Source organism: Rhinopithecus roxellana, chromosome 13 (assembly GCF_007565055.1).
Source record: "Rhinopithecus roxellana isolate Shanxi Qingling chromosome 13, ASM756505v1, whole genome shotgun sequence".
Classification (NCBI taxonomy): domain Eukaryota; kingdom Metazoa; phylum Chordata; class Mammalia; order Primates; family Cercopithecidae; genus Rhinopithecus; species Rhinopithecus roxellana.
Window position 1 is genome coordinate 51,451,509 of NC_044561.1, and position 26,343 is coordinate 51,477,851.

The 26,343-nt window shown below is 47.3% G+C and overlaps 1 protein-coding gene across 2 annotated transcripts in view; it reads left to right on the forward strand.

Annotated features, from left to right (window-relative positions):
* The window catches only part of DOP1B (DOP1 leucine zipper like protein B), a 124,047-nt gene that overhangs the window by 35,941 nt on the left and 61,763 nt on the right, over nucleotides 1-26,343 (forward strand). For both annotated transcript variants that reach the window (XR_004052763.1, XM_030915409.1), the window contains exons 3-10: nucleotides 3,051-3,232; nucleotides 3,629-3,799; nucleotides 12,716-12,905; nucleotides 15,730-15,828; nucleotides 16,149-16,272; nucleotides 18,915-19,024; nucleotides 19,272-19,386; nucleotides 24,198-24,318. Coding sequence is in view for 1 of the 2 variants with exons in the window: in XM_030915409.1 (XP_030771269.1) it covers nucleotides 3,051-3,232; nucleotides 3,629-3,799; nucleotides 12,716-12,905; nucleotides 15,730-15,828; nucleotides 16,149-16,272; nucleotides 18,915-19,024; nucleotides 19,272-19,386; nucleotides 24,198-24,318 (1,112 nt within the window). In the remaining variant the exon portion in view is untranslated. The remainder of the gene's footprint in view (nucleotides 1-3,050; nucleotides 3,233-3,628; nucleotides 3,800-12,715; nucleotides 12,906-15,729; nucleotides 15,829-16,148; nucleotides 16,273-18,914; nucleotides 19,025-19,271; nucleotides 19,387-24,197; nucleotides 24,319-26,343) is intronic.

Here is a 26,343-nt window from a genome sequence, read left to right on the forward strand (position 1 = left end):
AAAATTCTCGCCATATTTTGGACCTGCAGTTGATCTCACCATCAAACATACAACAGTTTCTTTTCTAATACTATATTTTTCTCAATTTCTCTAATTAATGCCCTTGTTGCTTTTGTTAACGATAAAGGATATCACTAGTAAACAACTGGGTTTCAACTGATTCTCCTAAAAGACAATGCATTTTGTCTCCTTCTTTAAATCTTCTGCTTATTTTTCAATTTGTCATTATAATAAGAGGTCATGTGTGTGAATTGCTTGCTTTGTGCTGGGCACTATGCTAAATTCCTTACACATCGTATCTCTTTATGCTTGTAACTTCGTGAGGTATCACGGTCCTCATTTTTACAGATGAAACTGCAGCCCAGAAAGGTAATTTGCCCAACCAGCAAATTGTGAAACTGGAATGGGAGGCTCTGGTGCCCAAGCTTGCATACTTAGACCAGGCATTAGTAATAGCCTCAGTTTTGTTTACTGGTTTGTTTAGTCTTAGTTTTGAAGCATTTGTTAAGTGCGAGCCTCCATGTGGAGTGTGTAAACACTCAATCTCTGTGTGATGACAGCGCCAAGGAGCAGTCTAGCAACTTCTGTCTGGCCAAATCCAGACCTGGTTTTGATTAGCTTTGTTCCTGATCTCTAGATCACTCTGCTCTACGCTGGAACCTATATGCTTGAGTCAAGCTTACCTCACTCTGACAGGTGAAGAAAATGATATTTTACTATAATACTAATTTTATTTTTCTTATCACAAAGGAAAGGCATCTTTTCATTTTTCTAAGTCCAGTTGGCTCATTGCCTTTGCTCTTGCTGCATTTCTCTCTCTCTCTCTCTCTCTTTTTTTTTTTTTTTTTTCTTTTTTTGAGATAGAATCTCACCCTGTCGCCCAGGCTGGAGTACAATGGTGCAATCTTGGCTCACTGCAACCTCCACCTCCTGGGTTCAAGTGATTCTCCTGCCTCAGCCTCCCGAGTAGCTGGGATTATAGGCGCTCACCACCATGCCCGGCTAATTTTTTATATCTTTAGTAGAGACGGGGTTTCATCATGTTGGCCAGACTGGTCTTGAACTCCTGACCTTGTGATCCACCCACCTCTGCCTCCCAAAGTGCCGGGATTATAGGTGTGAGCCACCGCACCTGGCCATATCTGATTTTTTTTTTTTTAAGATGTCGTTTTATTGAATTTGAGAATTCACTTAGACCACAGGTCTCTGATGAAAAATATTCTTGTTTTCCTTGTCTTCCTTTTATGTCCTACATAACCTGAGTGTGTTTTAGAGGTGGGATCGTAGTCTTTGCATACAACAGGAAAGTTGTCATGGTCCTGCGGTCATGAGGCCGAGAGCCCACGATTCTGATGTGGATGGAATGCAGCTGGCATTGCACATGTCTTAGATGCTCTTCCTGACTGCCCGCTTTGTTCTAGGCACTGTGCAACGTGCTGGAGACAGCAGAGAAGAGTAAGATAGTCCCTGCCCTCGCACTGCAGAGGGAAGGCCTGTTCTGCCTCCCTGAGATGGGGTCACTGAGCTAAATCACACGTGAGGAAGAGTTAGCAAGGTGGCTGGAAGGGCATTTAGGCGAGGGGCAGTGAAAGGCAGACTGGAGCCACAGGTTGCAGGCAGAACAGGCAGGAGCCGTGCTTGGGAGGCCTTTATGACCTTTTAAGAAGCGTGAACTTGGCTGGACGCAGTGGCTCACGCCTGTAATCCCAGCACTTTGGGAGGCCGAGGCGGGTGGATCCCTTGAGGTCAGGAGTTCAAGACCAGTCTGACCAACATGGTGAAACCCCATCTCTACTAAAAATACAAAAAGTAGCTGGATGTGGTGGTGTGTGCCTGTAATCCCAGCTACTCAGGAGGCTAAGAAAGGAGAATCGCTTGAACCCAGGAGGTACAGGAGGTGGAGGTTTCAGTGAGCCAACATCATGCCATTGCACTCCAGCCTGGGCGAGAGAAGAGAGCAAGACTCCGTCTCAAAAAAAAAAAAAAAAAAAAAAAGAAGCGTGAACTTTACCCTGTAGGCTTTCAGTAAATATTTGTGTGAGCAAATGAACTACTTATGCGGATCGTTCCCCCATAACATCAGACACTCTGTTAAAAGATTAAGCCGGCCGGGTGCAGTAGATCACACCTGTAATTTTAGCACTTTGGGAAGCTGAGGTGGGTAGATCATGAGGTCAGGAGATCGACACCATCCTGGCTAACACGGTGAAACCCTGTCTCTACTACAAATACAAAAAATTAGTCAGGCGTGATGGCACTCTCCTATAGTCCCAGCTACTTGGGAGGCTGAGGCAGGAGAGTTGCTTGAACCTGGGAGGCAGAGGCTGCAGTGAGCTGAGATCGCGCCACTGCATTCCAGCCTGAGTGACAGAGCAAGACTGTGTCTCAAAAAAAAAAAAAAAAAAAAAAAAAAAAAAAAAAAAAAAAAAAAAGATTAAGCCATGAGGGGCCTCCCACGCACAGAACTCTGCCCATGGTTACTCAATGCCATGAAGGATGGCATCGATCTGTTCACACTCTGGACCTTTTTCTCTTGGGTAGAGCAAGCACCCTGGGATGCTTTCCGGCAGACATGTTGCGTGTCTTGCTTATGGAAGCCTAGCTCGGGACAACCATTGCTCCAGGCCAGTGGGGTGGTGCGGTTTTCCTCCTGGGAACACGGGTCCCTCCCAGCACCATCTCCAACTGGTAGAAATGTCAGGAGTCACAGCCTGGAAGGGTCTCCTTTAATCCCAATCCATATCTTCTGGGTGAGCCCCTACTCATGGCTTCCTGAGACAGAGAAGCACACGGCTCTCACCCATCGTGGGCTCCGAGGTGTGACCGAGAAGCTGGCCACGTACTAAGAAAGTCGTGCCTGCCTCATCTCCAGCGCTGCCAGAGCTGCTGTGGACTCTCGCCACGCAGTCCCTCTGCCCCCTTGTTGAGTACATCTCTTTCTTGACAGCCACACCAGGGCATGGCTGCAGTCTCTCTGGCTTCAGCAGATTCACTCTCCATTGTAAATATCACTGCCTTCTTCCTCATGTGTTTTTTTTCTCGTTTGACAGGCTCTTCAGAGTAACCTGAGGTACTCCTTGTTGCCAAGACGGCTCCTCATCAGCAAAAGATTAGCTCAGTGTTTGCATCCTGCCCTGCCCAGTGGTGTGCACTTAAAAGCCCTAGAAACCTACGAGATTATCTTTAAAATTGTGGGGACCAAATGGCTGGCCAAGGACTTGTTTCTGTACAGGTACGATTGCTTCTCTGCTGTGTTCCTTTTTATTACCCAAGTAACCAGTATTTCAGCTCACAAGATGAGAAAATGACAGGCAAAATAAGCGTGGGGCTGTGTGTGCAACAATTAATCATAAAGCCATAATCAGGAGACGTCACTGGGTGCCTTCTAGAGTCTATCTGTCCTGACTTTTCTATAAGGGAACTTTAGGATCTGAACGTGCGGACAGCTTCATTGCCAGCTCATTACGTAACAGTGTTTTGTGACCATCTCATGTCATACACACATCGAAACCAGCAATTTAAATGGCCAGCTGTTTGCTTGTGAAAACTCCCCTTGGCTGGCTTGTCACCTGGGACTTCTGACTGGGTATCTTATTTCTGCCCTGTTCCCTCTCGTTCTTTCTCGAAGCTACGGGTTGTTTCCTCTCCTGGCACATGCCGCGGTGTCGGTGAGGCCGGTGCTGCTCACCCTGTACGAGAAGTACTTCCTCCCACTGCAGAAGCTGCTCCTGCCCAGTCTGCAGGCCTTCATCGTCGGCCTGCTGCCCGGCCTCGAAGAAGGCTCCGAGATCTCTGACAGGTGCGTCTTGTCCAGGCTGTGTTTACACCACTGCTTTATAAGACATGGGGAAGGGGCCTGGTGCGGTGGCTCTCTCACCTGTAATCCCAGCACTTTGGGAGGCCGAGACGGGCGGATCACAAGGTCAGGAGTTCGAGACCATCCTGGCTAACACGGTGAAACCCTGTCTCTACTAAAAAATACAAAAAAAGCTAGCTGGGCGAGGTGGCTGGCGCCTGTAGTCCCAGCTACTCGGGAGGCTGAGGCAGGAGAATGGCGGGAACCCAGGAGGCGGAGCTTGCAGTGAGCCGGGATCACATCACTGCACTCCAGCCTGGGCAACAGAGACTCCGTCTCAAAAAAAGAAAAAAAAGACATGGGGAAGGAAGTGCAGAGACATGGCAAGCAGCAGTAGGTGTGGAGGTTGGGTTGCTCTTTCACGTTTCCTTGGTGGTTGTGATTTCAAAATGCCGTGTTCCTCCCAGGAATCTCTCTGTGTCTCTTTACCAAAGGGGAAGTCCCGAGCCTGGAGTGATGAGATCCTTTATGCAGAGAGCAATGTAGCTCATTAATAAGGGAGACCGTAGTGTAGGGTTCCCATGATGTCCTGTCCCGTTACGGAGTTACCCGCGGAGTCACCATGTGTGGAGGGGAAGACATACCCTCTGAGGGCCCCTAGTGTGGAGGAAATGAATGGACCCTTTCCCGGGCACTTGGAGCGTGCTTTACACACATGATCACATTGCGTGATGAATTCCTCTGCTCTAGGAGTCACCTCCATTTACAGGTGAGGGTCAGAGGGTAAGAAGGTTTCCCACTCGCACAGTCAGCGAGCCCCAGAGCTGGGATTCTATTCCACTATTCCACTGTATCTATTGGATTCTTTTTTTTTTTTGAGACAGAGTCTTGTTCTATCGTGTTCTATCGCCTAGGCTGGAGTGCAGTGGTGCGATCTTGGCTCGCTACAACCTCCGCCTCCTGGGTTCAAGCGATTCTCCCACCTCAGCCTCCCAAGTAGTCAGGATTACAGGTGTGTGCCACCACGCCCAGCTAATATTTGTATTTTTAGTAGAGATGGGGTTTCCCTGTGGTGGCCAGGCTGGTCTCAAATTCCTGACCACAAGCGATCCGCCCACCTTAGCCTTCCAAAGTGCCTGGATTACAGGCGTGAGCCACCGCGCCCATCCCGTATCGGATTCTAAAGTCCTTCTTCTTTCCATTAAATTAGGCTGCTTCTAAATTAAAAAGCAAAGCCAGGGCAGGGCTTGAAAAGGCAATTTAGTGTGATGTGAAGCAGAATATCTTGACAGATTTCAATTGCACCTTGAAGAAATCTGTAACACTCATATGCGCAAAAGCTCATGTCTTTTTTTTTTTTTTTTTTTTTTTTTTTTTTTTTTTTTTTTTTTGCAATCACTGCTTAGAAATGGGAGAAAATGTGTATCTGTTCAGACTATTGAGTATGGCTGGGCATGGTGGCTCACACCTATAATCCCAGTACTTTGGGAGGCCAAAGCAGGTGGGTCACTTGAGGTCAGGAGTTCAAGACCAGCCTGGCCAACATGGTGAAACCCTGTATCTACTAAAAATGCAAAAAAATTAACTAGACATGGTGGCATGCACCTGTAATCCCAGCTATTTGGGAGGCTGAGGCAGGGGAATAGCTTGAGCCCGGGAGGCGAAGGTTGTAGTCAGCCGAGATTGCACCAGTGTACTACAGCCTGGATGACAGAGTAAGACTATGTCTCAAAAAAAAAAAAAAAAAACTATTGAGTATACACAGTGACCTTTGTTTCTGGAGAATTATAAAGTAAGAACTCACTTCCAGCTTATTAACTCTTCTGAGAGATGCCACAGTGATTCATCTCTGTTAATGGGACCTGTTTTAAGAGCCCATGTTCAGTCACTGGTGACTTTTGTGCTTGTAAAAGCTTCCATGTGATTATACAATGCACTGCTCACATTTTCCTGTGCTGGAGGCCCTAGTCAGGTCACCCTTTCCTGTGGTGTTAGCTGTGACTGAAGGGTGCAGGAGGCTGGAGTGGAACCCAGGAATCAATCCAGGTCCCTTTGCACAGCTTCCCCAGCCTCAAGTAAACCAAGTAATCAGAATGGTTTGAAGGGTTAGTCAGGAAGTGGCCAAGGGTGCATTTCATGAGCTGTATATCAGGACTTGACAGATATAACCAAAACATTGCCCTTTAACCATTTCAAGCTCTCACGTAGACCAGGTGTTGGCTTTCCATTTCCCAGAGGAGAATCCACCTTTCCAGTTTCTACCTTAGGAGGCAGAATCTGTCTCGTTGCAGTTTTAAGTCCAGCACCAAGCCCTGTGACTGGTACACGGTGAGACTTGGTAAGTGTGTGTTGAGTTAATGAGCCGTCCAGGTCACACAGGAGGCAGCTGGAGGACATTACCAGACTCCATGCCAATGGACTCCTAATCCCAGGCCCTTTCTAGAAGTTCTGCTATGTTTCTATTCTGATGACAGATGTGTGAGTATATGTCCTACGTGATTTTTCCATCATTGGACGGATGAACACATTAGTTCCCTAAAGCTTACTGTGATCTTTTAAATCTGTGTGAATCACACTAGAAGTGGAAATAGTTGGAGTGTTTTTGTTTGTTTTCTTTTTTTTTTTTTTTTTTTGAGACGGAGTCTCGCTCTGCCGCCCAGGCTGGAGTGCTGTGGCCGGATCTCAGCTCACTGCAAGCTCCGCCTCCCGGGTTCACGCCATTCTCCTGCCTCAGCCTCCCGAGCAGCTGGGACTACAGGCGCCCACCACCTCGCCCGGCTAATTTTTTTTGTATTTTTTAGTAGAGACGGGGTTTCACCATGTTAGCCAGGATGGTCTCGATCTCCTGACCTCGTGATCCGCCCGTCTCGGCCTCCCAAAGTGCTGGGATTACAGGCTTGAGCCACCGCGCCCGGCCTGTTTGTTTTCTTAGTTGATAAATGAAGGTTCATTTGAACAGTTGTTAAAGTTGCTTAACATTGATTTTTTTTCCAAATATTGTGATTTCTTGACATTGAACCAATGTCAATGTCAAGAGCCAAGTAAAGCGTCATGAATCACTGAATTGATTTAGCTGTGACAGAAAACCAAATGCAGTGTGGCACCCATTAGTGATTAGTTATCAGCTCTGCAAGGTGGATGCCGGTGAAAGGCTATACAGTAATCTCTGAGCCAGAGTGTTGCAGCCACAGTAATTGAAGTGACTGTGTAAGACTTTTTGGTTGCCGTGTCCATTTTAGTCTGAGACAGTTTGGTAACTGTTCCCAAAAGTTCTTGGGTAGCCAGGTGTGGTGACAGGCACCTGTAATCCCAGCTACTTGGAAGACTGAGGCAGAAGAATCATTTGAACCTAGGAAGTGGAGGTTGCAGTGAGCTGAGATCGCACCACTGCACTCCAGCCTGGGCAACGGAGCAAGACTCCATCTCAAAAAGAAAAGAAAAAAAGTGCTTGGGAATTGAGTGAAACACCCCAACAAATGTGCAGAGAGCAGAAAGGGAGGGTGCAGTAGGGGATCATGATGAGCACGTGGGTAGAAATTGCAAAGTGGTGAGTTAGGTTGAGCGGGTGAAGGCTGGGGTGACTCACAGGTTTCATGTAGGTGGAGGCTGTTCCTGGTGTGTGGTTTTTAGTGAACCATAAGAAATGAAACTTTTGGCCCCTGTTAGGACCTATTACCCACCCTGGCTTTCTAACCCTTTGGGGTCTGCAGATAACCTATTACGGTAAGAAATCCTTTTTTTTTTATTTTTTTTTTAAGTGCCCATGAAATAGCTACATAGCTGTTGTTTGCTGTACTAAGAAAACAAGATTAGAACAGGGAAAGCACTAAAACCTTCTTCTAAGGAGATGAGGAGAGCTGAATGTTTTAAATGGTTTTTAAGAAGGCAACAACTAGCTGACCAGATATTTCCATTTAAACCAGTAACTCTTAATCTAGTAGTAATTTTGCCTCTCAGGACACATTTGACAATATCTGGAGACATTTTTGGTTGTCACAACTGGGGGTGGGGAAGGTGCTACTGATATTTAGTGGGTAGAGTCCAGGGGCCTGCTGAACGTTTTACAGTGCACACAGGTGCCCCACAGCAAAGACCTGCCCCTAGATGTCAATGGGGTGGAAGTTCAGAAACCCTGACTTAAAGAGTTGAAAAATATTTATTGACATTTCTTTTCTTCTGTTTTTCTTTTGGAGCTCATTAATAAGGGAGGCCGTGGTGCAGGGTTCCCATGATGTCCTGTCCCATTACAGTTACCCACAGTGTCACCATGTGAGGGGGAAGACGTACCCTCTTAGGGCCCCTATTGTAGAGAAAACAAATGGACCCTTTACTGGGGACTTGCAGTGTGCATGACACACAAGATCACATTGAATTCCAGGGTCTTGCTCTGCACCCAGGCTGGAGTACAGTGGCAGGATTATAGCTCACTCTAGTCTCAGCCTCCAGGGCTCAAACAATCCTCTGGCCTCAGCCTTCCAAAGCACTGAGATTACAGGCATGAGCTACCCCACTTGGCTGACATATCTTTTTTTTTTTTTTTTTTTTTTTGAAACAGGGTCTCACTCTGTCGCCCAGGCGGGAGTGCGGTGGCACAATCTTGGCTCACTGTAACCACTACCTCTCGGAAACAAGCGATTCTCCTCCCTCAGCCTCCCGAGTAACTGAGACTACAGGCACGCACCATGACGCCTGGCTAATTTTCATATTTTTAGTAGAGACAGGGTTTCACCATGTTGGCCAGGCTGGTCTTGAACTCCTGGCCTCAAGTGATCCGCCTGCCTCAGCCTCCCAAAGTGCTGGGATTACCGGCATGAGCCACCGCACCGAGCACCAACATTTCTTTTGGTTGGTTTCAGACACTCTGATGATGATCTGTGCTGGTTCGAGACTTTTCTTTACCGCCTCTTTAGCCCTGTTTCTGACCTGCAGTTTACGGTACAGGGCACTGTTGTCACTGCCCTGCCTCTTCAGTTTCAGATGATTGTACCAAGACGGTGCTGTCTTGTGACAGCTTGGCTTTCCATGGTTGTCCTTTTGGCAAGCAGCTGCAGAACCAAAGTTGTGGAGTGCTTGGGGTTAGCAGTGCCCGGCCCATGCCACTCACCTGCTCTCAGTTGTGAAGAGTGGAGCATGCCAGTGTCATTTGAAGGAGCTGTGTTTGCAGGAGGCATAAAAGAGCATAAGCCAGGATGAGTTAGGAAGGATGGAAATACTTGGGGTTTGGAAGTTTTTTTATTTTATTTATTTTTTAATGTTTTTTGGTTTTTTGTGTATTTGTTTTTGTTTTGTTTTTTTGAGATAGAGTCTCATTCTGTCGCCCAGGCTGGAGTGCAGCGGTGCAATCTTGGCACCCTGCAGCCTCCACCTCCCAAGTTCAAGCCATTCTCCTGCCTCAGCCTCACGAGAAGCTGGGATTATAGGTGCGAACCACCATGCCCAGCTAATTTTTATATTTTTAGTAGAGACAGGGTTTTACCATGTTGACCAGGCTGGTCTTGAACTCCTGAGCTCAAATGATCCACCCGCCTTGGCCTCCCAAAGTGCTGGGATTATAGGCATGAGCCACCGTGCCTGGCCTGTTTGTTGATTTTGAATTAAAAGTTTAGGGTTCCCAGCGGGGCGTGGTAGCTCATGCCTGTAATCCCAGCACTTTGGGAGGCCAAGGCGGGTGGGTTACCCGAGGTCAGGTATTCAAGACCAGCCTGGCCAACATGGTGAAACCCCATCTCTACCAAAAAAATACAAAAATTAGGCATGGTGGCAGCTGCCTGTAATCCTAGCTACTCAGGAGGCTAAGCCAGGAGAATCACTTGAACCCAGGAGGTGGAGGTTGCAGTGAGCGAAGATCGTGCCGTTGCACTCCAGCCTGGGCAACAGGAGCAAAACTCCATCTCAAAAAAAAAAGTTCAGAGTTCTAGACTGTAAACTGCACACTAATATTGGAATTTAACAACCCAGATGATAAGAGGAACTCTTGTTGAATGGGAAGTTATTTCATTTTTAACCCCACTTATTTTGCTCTCATACCAAAGGTTTGTCACAATTGCTGTTGTTTCTACTGTGGTGTCATTTAAATTGTTAGCATGCATCCATTTTTTTAAGAATAAAATGAGACTTAAAAAATAAAACTGGCTGGGCACAGTGGCTCACACCTGTAGTCCCAGCACTGAGAGGCCATGCAGGGCAGATCAGTTAAAGCCAAAAGTTCAAGACCAGCCTGGGCAGCATGATGAAACCCTGTCTACACCTGCAATACAAAACTTAGCCCAGTGTGGCAGCATGGGTCTGTAATCCCAGCTACTCAGAGGCTGAGGCGGGAAAATTGCTTGAGCCCAGGAGGTCAGGGCTGCAGTGAGCTGTGATTGCACTACTGCACTCCAGCCTGGGTGACAGAATGAAACTCTGCCTCAAAAAAAAAAAAAAAAAAAAAAAAAAAGTGTATTTCTTTAATAGAAAGCTAGTAGCCAGTTTTCAGAATATTGAAGAGATAACATAGATAACATTTCCCAAGCTTTTTGACAGTGGAACCCCTCTTCGGTGGAACATCTCTAGTGGCCAGTGTTCCATGGAACATACTTTGGGAATATGCAGTTCTAAGCAAAGGGGAACTGTGACACCAGGGCGTGTACATTATAGTATTTGTGATGATTTCAGAGCTGGGCAAAGACAAGCTCTATTTGTTTACTCAATCTTTAATAGAAGACCAATCAATAACCTCAGCCACTAAATCGCCCTGTGTACTTCTTCTGAACAGTTAGCCATTACTTATGCCTCTTCATTTTTATTTTTTCTAAGAAGAGGGTACCATGCATTATTTCCTACAATATTTTACAAGACTCCAAAAAGTTCAGGCTAATTTTAAGGAGAACAAAATGCATTTTTAATATAACATGATGGTACTTTTTTTGAAGGAAATACAAAAAAATTATCTGAGGGATTTTTCGAGTGCCAACCTGGAGTCATATGCTCAAATACGCACTGGGGCTGTGACAGCAAACAGAGCGGACCTACTAGTAATTGCAGGGGGCATGGCCCAAGCATTGGGTCTGTTCTCCTGGGCTGAGTTTTTTTTTTTTTTTTTCCCCTCACTCTGTCGCCCAGGCTGGAGTGCAGTGACGCCATCTTGGCTCACTGCAACCTCCACCTTCCGACTTTGAGCAATTCTCCTGCCTCAGCCTCCCCAGTAGCTGGGATTACAGGCACCTGCCACCATGCCCAGCTAATTTTTGTATTTTTAGTAGAGATGAGATTTCACCATGTTGTCCAGGTTGGTCTCAAACTCCTGACCTCAGGTGATCCACTCACCTCAGCCTCCCAAAGTGCTAGGATTACAGGTGTGAGCCACCGCACCAAGCCAAACTGTTTGTTTGTTTGTTGTTTGTTTTCCGAGGGGACTCTCACTTCATTCTCACAACATCTCCACGGGGTCGAGGCTACCTCCCTGTGTTTTAGCTGAGCACGGGCCTGCACAGATGTTAGACTTGTCCGAGGTCCTGCAGCTAGGAGACATCCCAGCCGGGATCTGGACACGGGAGGGCCCACTCTGGCGAGCTGGGTGAACCAACATGTTCCACTGGGTTGCTTTTTCTTTGTTTTCTGTGGTCTTTGAGGATGGGAAGCATGTGAGAAACTGAATCCTTTCAGGTAATGAGTCAGGTCCTTCGTGGGGCGAAATCCCTGAGGGGGAATGTGCCTCTGCTGCTTTACTGGTAGATGCTGTCACCCAGCCTGCAGGTTGTGTGCACTGTGGACAGGGAAGGGGCCGCAGTCAGCTGCAGGGACACCACCGAACAGACACAGGTCTGGCCTTGGTCAGTGTCAGTGGAAAAACGAGCCCTGATCCACTGGTGATGCTGCTTCTCTTAAAGGATGCGTGAGAAGGTGCTGACTTTGTATCATGGGAGACCTAGGTAAAGATGAGAGGCGAACAAATGCCCAGCCTCAGCGCAAGAACACCTGGGAGCAGGAGTCAGCACATGCAGGTGCGAACAATGCCCCGCCTCAGCACAAGAGCGCCTGGGAGCGGGCGTCAGCACATGCAGGTGCGAACGATGCCCGGCCTCAGCACAAGAGCGCCTGGGAGCGGGCGTCAGCACATGCAGGTGCGAACGATGCCCGGCCTCAGCACAAGAGCGCCTGGGAGCGGGCGTCAGCACATGCAGGTGCGAACGATGCCCGGCCTCAGCACAAGAGCGCCTGGGAGCGGGCGTCAGCACATGCAGGTGCGAACGATGCCCGGCCTCAGCACAAGAGCGCCTGGGAGCGGGCGTCAGCACATGCAGGTGCGAACGATGCCCGGCCTCAGCACAAGAGCGCCTGGGAGCAGGCGTCAGCACATGCAGGTGCTGTGGGCAGACTGAAAGGAAACTGATGGAATTTGCAGGGTCGTGGGAAGCCCCAGGCAGATTTGCCTCTAGCATTTCTAAAGGCAGATGTCATTTGGCACATTTTTGCCTGTGCTCAGGTTGGTGGCATCTAATTGCTTAAGTCATCAGTGTCCTCGGCATATCCTTGTTTTTGATACACGAATGGCTTCTGCTTTTCCGTGAAGTGGCTGGCCTGCCCATCCCTCTCATGGTGGAACCCCCCTTCTGTGAGCACCTCGGCATCTGTGGCGCGGCCGGGGTAGAGATGGGTCTCTGCCCCGCCACGCATGACTGCTTAGACACTTCCCATTGGCCAGGACACCGTGCTGCCTAGTGACATTGGTTTTAGCAAATCCAGGGTCAGTGTGACAGCCAGCAGGTGGACACACACAGCAGGGTGAGAGATGGCAGCGGCTCCTGGCGGTGAGGAAGGTGGGGCTTCCCCAGCCAGACGAATCCACTGCGGTTCTTCATGCAGCTTTCACAGAGCGGTGTGCAGCAGGACTCAGGAAGACGGGGCGAGCCCTTGAACCCTCTCCTCTGTCATCAACAGAACGGACACTCTGCTCCTGAGACTATCGCTGGTGGTTGGCAAAGAGGTGTTTTACACCGCCCTCTGGGGGAGCGTCCTGGCCAGCCCATCCATCCGCCTCCCCGCCTCAGTCTTCGTGGTGAGCCACATCAGCAGGGACGCCCCTGGCCAGGAGCAGAAGTACATGCTAGGGACCGATCACCAACTCACGGTGAGTGCTGTGCTCCTCACGGGGCATGGGGAGGGGTGACACGTGGGCACAGCATCCTCATGGGCAGGTTGTCACTGAAGCTACAAAGGGACATCTAGGAAAGTGCACCAAGCTTGAGTCTGGGTAATGAACGGCTGAGCAAGGCGAGAAGGAGGCCTCGTGCAGTTGAGGATGGTGGTGGCTTTTTTAACATACGTATTAAGTTTTTGTTGTTGTTTTGTTTTTTTGTTTTGAGAGAGAGTCTCGCTCTGTCGCCCAGGCTGGGGTGCAGTGGCACAACCTCGACTCGCTGCAACCTTTACCTCCCAGGTTCAAGCAATTCTCCTCTCTCAGCCTCCCGAGTAGCTGGGATTACAGGCACCTGCCACCATGCCAGGCTAATTTTTGTGTTTCTAGTAGAGATGGGGTTTCACCATGTTGGCCAGGATGGTCTCGAACTGCCTGCCTGGCAGCTGATCCACCCACCATGGCCTGCCAAAGTGGCATTAAGATTTATACATTCAAATAAGTGTTCACACCCTCAGAGGTCCCTTCTGGTTGCCCCCGGCTTTGCAGAAATGTGCTTAGCTGCACATGACGCTCAGAAGGCCTCTGCACGCAGAGGGTCTGCTGCATTTTCAGGTCTTTGTCTCCTTCCCCTGTCCTGTGTCACAGGGGCCACTGCCCACTCACACGTGGCAACCCCCTCCTCCCTTAGCATCCTCCCCCTGCTCTCCTGTCTCCGTTGGCTGCTTTCAAACCTGAATTATCGGGGTTCCTCAGGTATCCATCTCCAGGCCCTTCAAGGGAAGCTTTCTTCCCTGGTAATGACATCCCTTCTGGTGCCCTTAGAAATGCTAACCTCCCAAATCCTTGTCTCTTTTCCCCAAACCTGGCTCTTGTGTTTTTATGGCTTGCTATCTTTCGCTACCTGGTGGTGTTCCCACACTTTGATCTTAAAGTGTTTAGATTGAATTCACAGGTGAGAAGGTCTGCAGCTGAGTGTAAATTACCCCTCTGAGTCCATTTCTCATTGCACAATGGGGGTTGTAGACCTGCCTCACAGGGTCTCTCTGAGGACAAGGTGGAAAAATGGATGAAAAGCGCCTCGCACAATGATCAGGACACAGGAGATCCCAATGAACGTGTCCCTTTCCTGCCCCGTCAGTATCCCCTTTGTCTCTTTCTCTCCATCGCCTCGGCCTTGCTCTGGCTTATCTCTTACTCTTGGATCTGACTGGCTTATCCTCATCCTACTCTCTCCCCATCTAGTCCTTATCAACTGCGAAGAGATTTTGTTCTCCAAAGCCTAGCTTTGCTCATATGTATCCTGTGCTTTAAAAATGTTTGACTTCCCGGCTGGGTGCGGTGACTCATGCCTGTAAATCTCAGCACTTTGGGAGCCGGAGGCAGGTCAATCACCTGAGGTCAGGAGGTCAAGAGCAGCCGTGCCAACATGGTGAAACCCCATATTTATTAAAAATACAAAAATTAGCCTGGGCGCAGTGGCTCACACCTGTAATCCCAGCACTTTGGGAGGCCGAGGTGGGTAGATCACCTTAGGCCAAGAGTTCAAGACCAGCCTGTCCAACATGGTGGAACCCCGTCTCTACCAAGAATACAAAAATGAGCCAGGTGTGGTGATGGGCGCCTGTAGTCCCAACTACTTGGGAGGCTGAGACAAAGGAATCGCTTGAACCCGGGAGGCGGAGCTTGCAGTGAGCCGAGATTGTGCCACTGCACTCCAGCCTGGGTGACAGAGCGAGATGCTGTCTCAAAAATAAAATAAAATAAAAAATAAAAAATCTGACTTCCCATTGCCAACAGCTATAGTCCAAGCTCAAGAGCAGCCTAACCATCTGCTCCCAGCCATGACACCTCACTCTTCCCTGCAGGCCCTGCGCTGCCACACGACTGCCACCGGGCCTGGCCTCAGTGCCTTTACTCCCAGCCATTCCCTCCTGTCCCACTGGCTCTCGATTCCTGCCCTTCTTCGTGGTCTCAGTGTAGCTCCTTCCTGTCCTTCAAGCCCCGCTTTCCTGTGGAGCATCATTGTTCTCTGCAGTTGAAAGAGCTCTGCTCTTCTGAACTCTGAGCATTTGTCTGTGGCTCTAATTTCTTATGCATCTCTAGTCTACCTATCTATATTCAGAAAAGACACTCAAAATATCTACTGAATTTATCAGGATTATTTTCCCATGTGTCTTCAGAGCTTTAGTTTAATCTAAGGTTCCTGTTGGATCCTTTCTGGGATCGTAGAATTTGAGATCGTAGAACCTGGCCATCTGGTTCAGACCCCTCCGGCTCTCACGTGGAACAGTGAGGTCTGCAGCTGAACATCTTCTCTGATGTCACGCAGCCTGCCGGCCTCGAGAGCTAGAACCCACGCCCTCCTGACCTGCGGCTTCTGGCTGTCTTCTGAGTGATATAACACAGTTTCAAGATTCCCGGGAAAGGTTCCTTTCATTTTTTTTTTTTTTTTTTTTTTTTTTTTTTTGAGACGGAGTCTGGCTCTGTCTCCCAGGCTGGAGTGCAGTGGCCGGATCTCAGCTCACTGCAAGCTCCGCCTCCCGGGTTTACGCCATTCTCCTGCCTCAGCCTCCGGAGTAGCTGGGACTACAGGCGCCCGCCACCTCGCCCGGCTAGTTTTTTGTATTTTTAGTAGAGACGGGGTTTCACCGTGTTAGCCAGGATGGTCTCGATCTCCTGACCTCGTGATCCGCCCGTCTCAGCCTCCCAAAGTGCTGGGATTACAGGCTTGAGCCACCGCGCCCGGCTGGTTCCTTTCATTTTTATGACCATAAAAAGTAGCCTGAAAATGCTCATATCATTTGATCACTTACAGGTGAAATCTTTGTGTGCCTCCCTGTTGGACTCAAATGTTCTTGTGCAAAGAAATAATCTGGAAATCGTTCTGTTTTTCTTCCCGTTTTATACCTGTCTGGTAAGTCATTTGTACTCTTCTGGTAAGTCACTGGTGTTTCCCAAGGGGTGGGATATAGATTTCAAGCAATTTTGTCCTAAGAGGACAGCTCAACCACTCATGGGCATTATTTGCTGGTAGCCAGTGAAAAGTCCTTGTTCGTTTTTGCAAGGATAGCGTTTTCATTGCACGTATTGAATAGCTTCTTTCCATAGGTCATGTGTAAGGAACCAGCCCTTTTTGAGATTGAGCTTTGTAGACCAGCAAGGAAGGCTACATGTCAAAAGTCAGCCATCTCCCCTATCGTTCCCTTGTGGTAAATTTCTCTGTCCTTCTAATAGGATTCCAATGAGAGAGCCATTCCCCTCCTCAGAACTGACATCGTGCGCATTCTCTCAGCTGCCACCCAGACACTACTGAGAAGGGACATGTCCCTGAACAGAAGACTGTACGCATGGTTACTAGGTACTGAGCAGTATGCACCCTTTTAAAGTCAAAGTTAATGTGAAACCTTTTAGTGCTGACTTCTGGAATGAGATTTGGTCTTGGTGATGTATCTCTGAATCATGAAGTATGGAAAGATACCACAATGACTAAATACGGCACGGATCAGTTGAGGTCTGCTGCCTACACATAGCTTGGTTATTTTGCAGTTTTGTTTTGTTTTTTTTTTTTTTTTAAAGGGAAAATAATAAGTGGGATTTTTAAAATGCCAACCGAATTCCATTTTAAGAGCTTGAAATACCACCAACACGTGGTAGCGAAACCTTATTCAAGTAGAAGCCTATTGCTATGGAGAAGTTTCATGGAATGAGGGTGTATCATGGAGAAAACTTACAAATACTGTGGAAGATATGTAAATAAAGGAGGAGGTTTTGTGTAAGTGGAAATGTTTTGGGAGACATTTGCATAACTTTGGAGATCACGAGAGCCCCAGGGCCATGTTTCTGTGTGTCAGAGTGTGTGGACTGCTTATAAATTTGTTGGCAAAGGGCCCTTGACTGTTGGTTGGAAGGCCTCCCTGGGCAGAGTCTAGGAAATTGCAACTTAAAAGATAACACCTTCATGAATTTTCTAAAGTCCCATATTCACGCACCTAAGAAAAGGTGGTATGCAGAACGATTGTGACAGGACTTTACAGCTCTGATTAACTCTCAACATTTAGATCTTTTTTTTCCTTTTTGAGATGGAGTTTCACTCCATTGCCCAGGCTGGAGTGCAGTGGTGCAATCTGGGCTAACTACAACCTCTGCCTCCCAGGTTTAAGTGATTCCCATGCCTCAGCCTCCCAAGTAGCTGGGATTTCAGGTACCCACCACCCCGGCCGGGTAGTTTTTGTATTTTTTTTTTCTTTTTTTTTTTTTTTTTGAGACGGAGTCTTGCTCTGTCGCCCAGGCTGGAGTGCAGTGGCCGGATCTCAGCTCACTGCAAGCTCCGCCTCCCAGGTTCACGCCATTCTCCTGCCTCAGCCTCCTGAGTAGCTGGGACTACAGGCGCCCGCCACCTCACCCGGCTAGTTTTTTGTATTTTTTTAGTAGAGACGGGGTTTCACCATGTTAGCCAGGATGGTCTTGATCTCCTGACCTTGTGATCCGCCCGTCTCGGCCTCCCAAAGTGCTGGGATTACAAGCTTGAGCCACTGCGCCCGGCCGTTTTTGTATTTTTAGTAGAGATGGGGTTTCACCCTGTTGGTCAGGCTGGTCTTGGACTCCTGACCTCAGGCGATCTGCCCATCTCTACCTCCCAAAGTGCTGGGATTACTTGCCACCGCACTCAGCCTAGCATTCAGATCTTATCAAAGATCTGTACCAAAGATCTTACCAAAGTCAAGAAGTCCTCTTCAGTCCTTCTTCCTTCTCCTCTCCCTAGTTATAAAACTTTTAAGAGTCATTGCGGCCGGGCGCGGTGGCTCAAGCCTGTAATCCCAGCACTTTGGGAGGCCGAGACGGGTGGATCATGAGGTCAGGAGATCGAGACCATCCTGGCTAACACTGTGAAACCCCGTCTCTACTAAAAAATACAAAAAACTAGCCGGGCGAGGTGGCGGGCGCCTGTAGTCCCAGCTACTCGGGAGGCTGAGGCAGGAGAATGGCGTGAACCCGGGAGGCGGAGCTTGCAGTGAGCTGAGATCCGGTCACTGCACTCCAGCCCGGGCGACAGAGTGAGACTCCGTCTCAAAAAAAAAAAAAAGAGTCATTGCATGGAAGCTTACTAAGGATTTTAAGAGACTATTTATCGGCTCTTTAAGGACTTGTATGTAAAGGATGATTTTGTTAAATGCACAGCTCTGCTCTTACGGGACTTGATATGCTATATGGAGGACACTGGGCCTGACCACAGCGCCAGCTCTGATTCACTCAGTTGCGGCTCCAGGAGCCCCATATTCTTTGCCCGTACCATGAGGATGCACTTCCTTGCCCTGAGAATCTCGCAGACTTATCCAAGACTCCAGCTACTGGGGGCATGTGCATGAGAATACCTTGATCTCACATAATGCTGGACAAAAAAACACTGGTTTTAAAAAATGATCCTCAGCCAGGCCTGGTGGCTCATGCATGTAAAATCCCAGCACTTTGGGAGGCCGAGGCAGGTGGATCACCTACGGTCAGGAGTTCAAGACCAGCATGGCCAACATGGTGAAACCCCATCTCTACTAAAAAATACAAGTGATTCTCCTGCCTCAGCCTCCCAAGTAGGTGGGATTACAGGTGTGCACCACCACACCCAGCTAATTTTTTTTGTATTTTTAGTAGAGATGGGGTTTCATCATGTTGGCTAGGCTGATTTCCAACTCCTGACCTCAGGTGATCCGCCCGCCTCGGCCTCCCAAAGTACTGGGATGACAGACATGAGCCACGCGCCTGGCCAACAGGATGAATTCTTAGAACAAACTAAATTGATACCCATTGAGATGGAATTCTGCCTGTCTGATCATTAGCCACACCCCTGTCAGAAGAAGAAAATCTGACTTGGTCTTTCTGGATCTGATTTTGGTTTTCTGTCAGAGGAATATATTTTTAAAAATATTGGAGCGTGAGACTTTTGCACAATATGATGTCCTTTAAAAACATAGCTCTCTTTACAGCTTGGCGCTTGTTCTTTTATAGGCTCAGACATTAAAGGAAATACTGTTGTGCCAGAATCTGAAATCTCAAATTCTTATGAAGATCAATCGTCTTATTTTTTTGAAAAATACTCCAAGGATCTTTTAGTTGAGGTAAAGGAGCATTTCTGGAAAGTTCAGGGCATCCCTGGTGACGATTCTCCAGTGGATTTCTTTGGGAGGCTTCCACGCAGGCATTGAGCACATTCCTTGGCCCCTGGTTTGGGGAACTGCAGTGTATTTGTTGCATGCTGGGTGACTGGTTTGCCTTCTGTCCCAGAGTATTTAACAATTAAAATAGCCAGTAATATAACTTTATGATATACGATATTCTAATATATGGCTTTTTTAAAATAAATAGGGTCTGGCTGAGATATTGCATCAGAAGTTCATAGATGCCGACGTGGAGGAACGCCATCATGCGTACCTGAAGCCTTTTCGCGTCCTCATCAGTCTCCTTGACAAGCCAGAGATAGGTAATGTTAGAAATGCTGCTATAATCCTATGCCGAATACAGATTACCTGTTTTCAGGGAAATACAACACGGTGAGATACAACCAAAGTGTTATTTTGAATGTAATTTAATCTTTGGAATTTCAGAACTTTGAAGTCATGTTATATGGTTCAATGATCAGATCTGTGGTCACTTAAAAGTTTTGCATGGCTGGGCGCAGTGGCTCATGCCTGTAATCCTAGCACTTTGGGAGGTGGAGGAAGGAAGATCAATTGAGCTCATGGATTTGAGACCAGCCTGGGTAACATGGCTGAAAAGCCATGTTGAAAAACCCCATCTCTACAAAAAAATACAAAAAAATTAGCCAGGCATGGTGGTGCTTCCCTGTAGTCCCAGCTGCCAAGTGGCGGAGGTGGGAAGACCACCTGAGCCCAGGGGGTCGAGGCTGCAGCGGGCCGTGATTGCACCATGGCCCTCCAGCCTGCCAGAGTGAGACCCAGTCTGAAAAAAAAGTTTTGCATAATAATTTGAACATTTTTGTTAGGAAAATACCTTTGAGCTCCTGTAGTGTCTATAGAACACCTGTGGTATTTCCTTTAAAGACTGTTTCTGCAATGTCATACTTAAAATGAGCTTCGGTTTGATTTTCAATTAAGTAGAGGACCTCCTCCATCTTTTTGCCTTAGGATCCTGGACATGCCACTTCTTTTCACTGTGTAGAGTAAAAACATTTTCACTGTAAGATGAAGGGGGTTGAACTATCCTCTGGTCACCGAAGGCTCACCTCTTAGAGACTATGATCCTATTAGCATAGGTTGAGAAAAGTGACCTTCTGTCACTATTTATTTATTTATTTATGAATGAATGAATGAATGGCAGAGTCTTGCTCTGTTGCCCAGGCGAGAGCGCACTGGTGCAAGCTTGGCTCACTGAAACCTCCGTCTCCTGGGTTCAAGCAATTCTCCTGCCTCAGCTTCCCCAGTAGCTGGGTTTACAGGCATGTGCCACCACGCCTGGCTAATTTTTGTATTTTCAGTAGAGATGGGGTTTTATCATCTTGGCCAAGCTGGTCTCGAACTCCTGACCTCAAGTGATCTCCCTGCCTCGGCCTCCCAAAGTGCTGGGATTACAGGTGTGAGCCACCGCCCCAGCCCTGTCCCTCACTTTAAAAAGAAATCTGTGGCTGGGTGTGGTGGCTTATGCCTGTAGTCCCAGCACTTTGGCAGGCTGAGACGGGCAGATCACAAGGTCAGGAGATCAAGACCATCCGGGCTAACATGGTGAAACTCCATCTCTACTAAAAATACAAAAAAATTAGCTGGGCGTGTTGGCGGGCGCCTGTAGTCCCCGCTACTCTGGAGGCTGAGGCAGGAGAATGGCGTGAACCCAGGAGGCGGAGCTTGCAGTGAGCCGAGATTGCGCCACTGCAGTCCAACCTGGGTGACAGAGCGAGACTCTGTCTCAAATAAGTGAATGAATGAATGAATGAATGAATGAAATTTGTGGCCGGGCACGGTGGCTCATGCCTATAATCCCAGCACTTTGGGAGGCCAAGACAGGTGAATCACGAGTTCAGGAGTTTGAGACCAGCCTGGCCAAGATGGTGAAACCCCATCTGTACTAAAAATACAAAAATTAGCTGGGCATGGTGGCGCGTGCCTGTAGTCCCAGCTACTTGGGAGGTTGAGGCAACAGAATTGCTTGAACCAGGGAGGTGGAGGTTGCAGTGAGCCGAGCCGAGATCACGCCACTGCACTCCAGCCTGGCGACAGAGCGAGACTCCATTCAAAAAGAAAAGAAATTTGCAGCCGGGTATGGTGGCTCATGCCTGTAATCCCAGAACTTTGGGAAGCTGAGGCAGGTAGATCACCTGAGGTCAGGAGTTCAAGACCAGCCTGGCCAACATAGTGAAACCCCATCCCTACTAAAAATACAAAAATTAGCCAGGCATGGTGGCGCACACCTGTAATCCCAGCTACTTGGGAGGCTGAGGCAGGAGAATCGCTTGAACCCAGGAGGTGGAGGTTGCAGTGAGCTGAGATCATGCCATTGCACTCCAGCCTGGGCAACAGAGTGAGACTCTGTCTCAAAAAAAAAAAAGAAATTTGCTACCATATCAGTTCACTTTAAGGTCTACATCTGCTTATGTGAGCCCTATCCCAGGGAAAAGATCCCATCTCTTCCATTGGATTGCAAGCCTAAGAATGTCATTTCAGTGCTCCAGGTGTACCTGCCTCCTGGTAGCTGTTTGCAGAGAACAAGAAAGCTGAGGGCTGGCTAGGTACAGTGGCTCACGCCTCTAATCCCAGCACTTTGAAAGGCCGAGGTGGGCCTCACTTGAGGTGAGGAGTTCAAGACCAGCCTGGCCAATATAGTGAAACCCCATCTCTACTAAAAATATAAAAATTATCCAGGCATGGTGGTGCGTGCCTGTAATCCCAGCTACTGAGGAGGTTGAGGCAGGAGACTCGCTTGAATCTGGGAGGCAGAGGTTGCAGTGAGCTGAGATCATGCCACTACACTCCAGCCTGAGTGACAGAGCAAGACTCCATTAAAAAAAAAGAGAGAGCTGAGAGCTTTAGTGAAGTGGCCTCTCTCTGGCCTTGGGATGGAGGCCCTTCGCTTACCATTCAAAAGCACAGAGCATCTGCCGTGTGGCAGGGACGGTGCCAGCTCTAGGGGAACAAAAGGGGAGCAGCTTCTTGTGAAGTTACAGGGAAGGGGAGACTCCATGTTCCTGGAGTGTTTTCACTGTTCATTAATAATAACCAAGGCTGACATTTTTTGAGCAATTATTTTGTGCCAAGCGATTTGCATGCATCCTTTTATATCTGTCTGCACACACACCTCCGTCCTTCCGGCAACCCCAAGATGGGTGCTCCCACTATGCCCATTTTACAGGTGGAAAGACTAAGGTTGAGCAGGAATAGGTCATTTGGCCAGGGCCAGTCAGGAGCCTAAGCTCAGTTTGTCAGCACCCCCTGATGCTTACCTGATTACACTCAGAGAAGCCCTACCCAAGATGTTTGCTTCTGTCCCCACGTGAACTTTATTCCAAGAGTTGTGCAGCTCTCGTTGTTCTTAACCAAAGCCCAAGTGTGAAGCATTTGTTCTTCCAGGCTCTGCCCCTGATGTGCTGCCTCAGAGTGTCTGCACTTTGTTCGGATTCCTCTTCCCATCTCCCCGCTCCCACCTCAAACCAAATAGATTTTCCTGCTAGTGTAAAGTAACTGCAGCTCTGAAAAATTGTGATTTAGTTCAAAAAGTGGAACAATTATATAAATGTATTGGGAGCTTGCTGTGTAACTTCAGGGAAGTATTAAAAGAAGAAAATATAACTTAGCATTCTGGAGATGTGTGTTTTATGTCAAAATCATGCACCTTGTTGAGCCAAGTAAATGTTGCTGCTAACTTGGGCTCCAGGTCATATTTTCTGGAAGCAAATGAATATCACGCTCCTGTCCAATTTTAACAGTCACTTAATTTACTCTTTCTAATTTTTTAGCCGTCTGCAAGAAATCACACTGAGGAGGCAACGGAGGTGGTTATATAGAACTAGGAGGCACAGGACAGCCATTCAGTCCTGTCCATGCTTTTTGTGGCTGGGCTTTAGCCATACCTCATTTCCTCCTCCATCAATCAAGGCCACAAAATTGCCTTCATTTTTGTAACAAGAATTTAGCATTCTTATGCTGTGGATAAAATACACAGGAAGCCAAGGCCATGTGCGGTGGCTCACACCTATAATCGCAGCACTTTGGGAGGCCGAGGCGGGCAGATCACCTGAGGTCGGGAGTTCGAGACCAACATGGCAAAACCCCACCTCTACTAAAAATATAAAAATTATCTGGGCATGGTGGCACACACCTGTAATCCCAGCTACTTGGGTGGCTAAGGTGGGAGAATTTCTTGAACCGAGGAGGTGGAGGTTGCAGTGAACTGAAATCGCCACTGCACTCCAGCCTGGGCAACAGAGCAAGACTCTATCTCCAAAAAATAATAATAATAAATTCTATCTTAAAAAAAAAATACACAGGAAACTAGCATGAAAATAGTTCTCTCAGAGACACATCTTTTGGTTTTGTGAAAAGAAAGTGTTAAAGATTGGATTAATCTGCTTTTTTGCCAGTGTTGACAGAGCTTTCGTTTTCTCTGAATTGATTGCGTGTTTCTTCCCCTGGATACATGGGTAAGAAGTCAGGCCCTCAGCTGCCTGAGGGTTGCGGTTTGCAGAGCGGAAATGCCCTGTCCATCCCCTGCCTGGTTACAGTGAAGCTTCTCTAACGTGCAGCTGGTCCAGTTCTCTTGTGCCATCTTCCTCAGCATTTCAGGATGGGGATCATTTCTTTTGTGTTGCTCCAGCTCATGACTAAAGGAATTGAAGAAGTTGCCCTGCTCTCTGGATATTTCTGTTGAGTAATGTCCCTGGCCAGCAGTTTATGCACACTTAACACACGTTGTCTGCGCTCTGCCTCCATCTAGCAGAGTCTGCCTTGGGCAAGTTACTTAACCTCTCTGTGTTTCCATCTTATGTGTAATCAGCAGTACAGGATCTGTCCAGATGGCTGTTACGAGGGTTTAATACGTTAATAGATGTAAAATGCGTAGAAGGGTGTCTGGCACATAGGAAGTTCTACAAAAATGTTGGCTATTTTCATGAATGTTGTTTCCCCAGCTAAAGTCGTCACCACTAAAGTTAAGTTTCTATATATTTTAGACTATATAAATTGTCTGTATGCGCAGGTTTACTGTATGTATGTCTTATGTATATGTCACTTACTGATTTAAAAGGGATTGTTAACCTGTCTCTGACCATCTTCCTTCTAATTGCAGGGCCTCAGGTGGTTGCGAATTTGTTTCTCGAAGTCATCAGGGCCTTTTATTCTTACTGCAGAGATGCCCTTGGTTCTGATCTTAAACTTAGCTACACCCAGAGTGGAAATTCGTTGATAAGGTATGAGTTTGGCCTTTAACATCACGCATCTCTCTCCTTCCCCGGTGCTATGATTTTTTTTTTTTCTCTCTTGCTTACTATAAATTGTGAGGTGGTAGAGAAAGTGGAGATGCAGCAGGTGAGATCCTTGGTTAAAATAATCAATGCCTTGAAGTCAGTCAGTGGGAATTGACTTCCCTGCGGAGTACTGTGAAGAGTTTAAAGGGAGTTTGATGTAGTCTTTCCCCAGCCTGGGGTGACAGGTATTTATTGATGTTTTGATCAAGTATGAAGTGTATTTTTGATCAAGTATGAAACAATGAAATGTATGTATTGATCAAGTATGAAACTCATTTAACAAAGGCAGCTTGATCTAGTATACCCAAGTGGTGAGTTACAGGGCGGAGAGAAGAGGGAAAGTGGAAGGGGGTGTGAGTCTTCAGGACAGTAGTCTGGGGTGTGTTGGGGAGATCGGGGGAGACCCAGGCAGGGCACCGGAGGGCACAGGCTCCATTGCCCCGGAGGCAGAGTGAATGGTGTTTGGAAGACAGCAGGCACGTCGGCCTCAGGTGCACAGTTGCACACAAACCCTGTTTTGTTTGTTTAGTTTGTTGCTTTTAAGGGGATACAACCTTTTCCTTTTTGCTTTTACTCTTAATGTAATTTCCTTCTGTCTGAACTAGCATTGGGTACATTGAAAATTTAAATCAATTTTCCTATTTTTCTGGTTTATTAGTTGTAAGTGTACCAAGAGTTCTTAGTGTTTGCTTTTTTCTCCCAGAATGGAAGCGGTTTATTGTTTTTCTGAATATGAAAGTAATACATGTTCATTGTCGAATTTACTGATATTTGAAAGATCAAGAGAAAAGGTGTCACCCATAATCCTAGCACCCTTCAGAGAAAACCATAAAACATTTTTACCTCTTTCTAGACTTCTACTACATACATAAATACATAGATGCCTGTCTTTTATTTTAAAGGTGGAATTACACCAGTTATTTAGTTGCTTGGGGTTTTCCTTTTGTTTTCTTGTTGTTGGTTTGTTTGTTTGTTTGGTTTTGAGACAGGGGCGCCCAGGCTGTAGTGCAGTGGCGTGAACATGGCTCACTGCAGCCTCAGTCTCCTGGGCTCAAGCAATCCTCACGCCTCAGCCCCTTACGTAGCTGGGACTACAGACAGGCACCAGCATGCCCGGCTAATATATATATATATATATATAAATAAATAAAAATATATGTGTGTATATATACATGTATATTTAAAAATATGTATATATACACGTATATATAAAAATGTGTGTATATATAAAAACATATATGTATGTATAAATATGTATACATATGTGTGTATATATAAATATATATATAAATGTGTGTGTGTGTGTATATATATATTTTTTGCAGTGAGCCATCTTGGCTTACTGCAACCTCTACCTCCTGGGCTCAAGCAATTCTCCTGACTCAGCCTCCCAAGTAGCTGGGATTACAGATGCCCACTACCATATCTGGCTAATTTTAATGTTTTTAGTAGAGACAGAGTTTTGCCATGTTTGCCAGGCTGATCTCTCTCTCTCTCTCTCTCTCTCTCTCTCTCTCTCTCTCTCTATATATATATATATATATATATATACATATATATTTGTTTGTTTGTAGAGACGGGGTTTCACCATGTTGCCCAGGCTGCTCTCAAACTCTTGAGCTCAAGCAATCCGCCCACCTCAGCTTTTCAAAGTGCTAGGATTATAGGTGTGAGCCACCGTGCCTGGCACTCTCTGGAGTGTCACTCTCCAGCATGACAAGGTCTCTGTCTCCCAGGCTAGAGCACAGTGGCACCATCAAAGGTCACTGAAGCCTTGAACTCCTGGGCTCAAGTGATCCTCACACCTCAGCTTTCCAAATAGCCAAGATGATAGGCACACACCACCACACCTGGCTAATTTTTAATTTTTCTGTAAAGACGAGGTCTTGCTGTGTTGCACAGGCTGGTCTTGAATTCCTGGCCTCAAGCAGTCCTGCCTCAGACTCCCTAACTGCTGGGATTACAGGT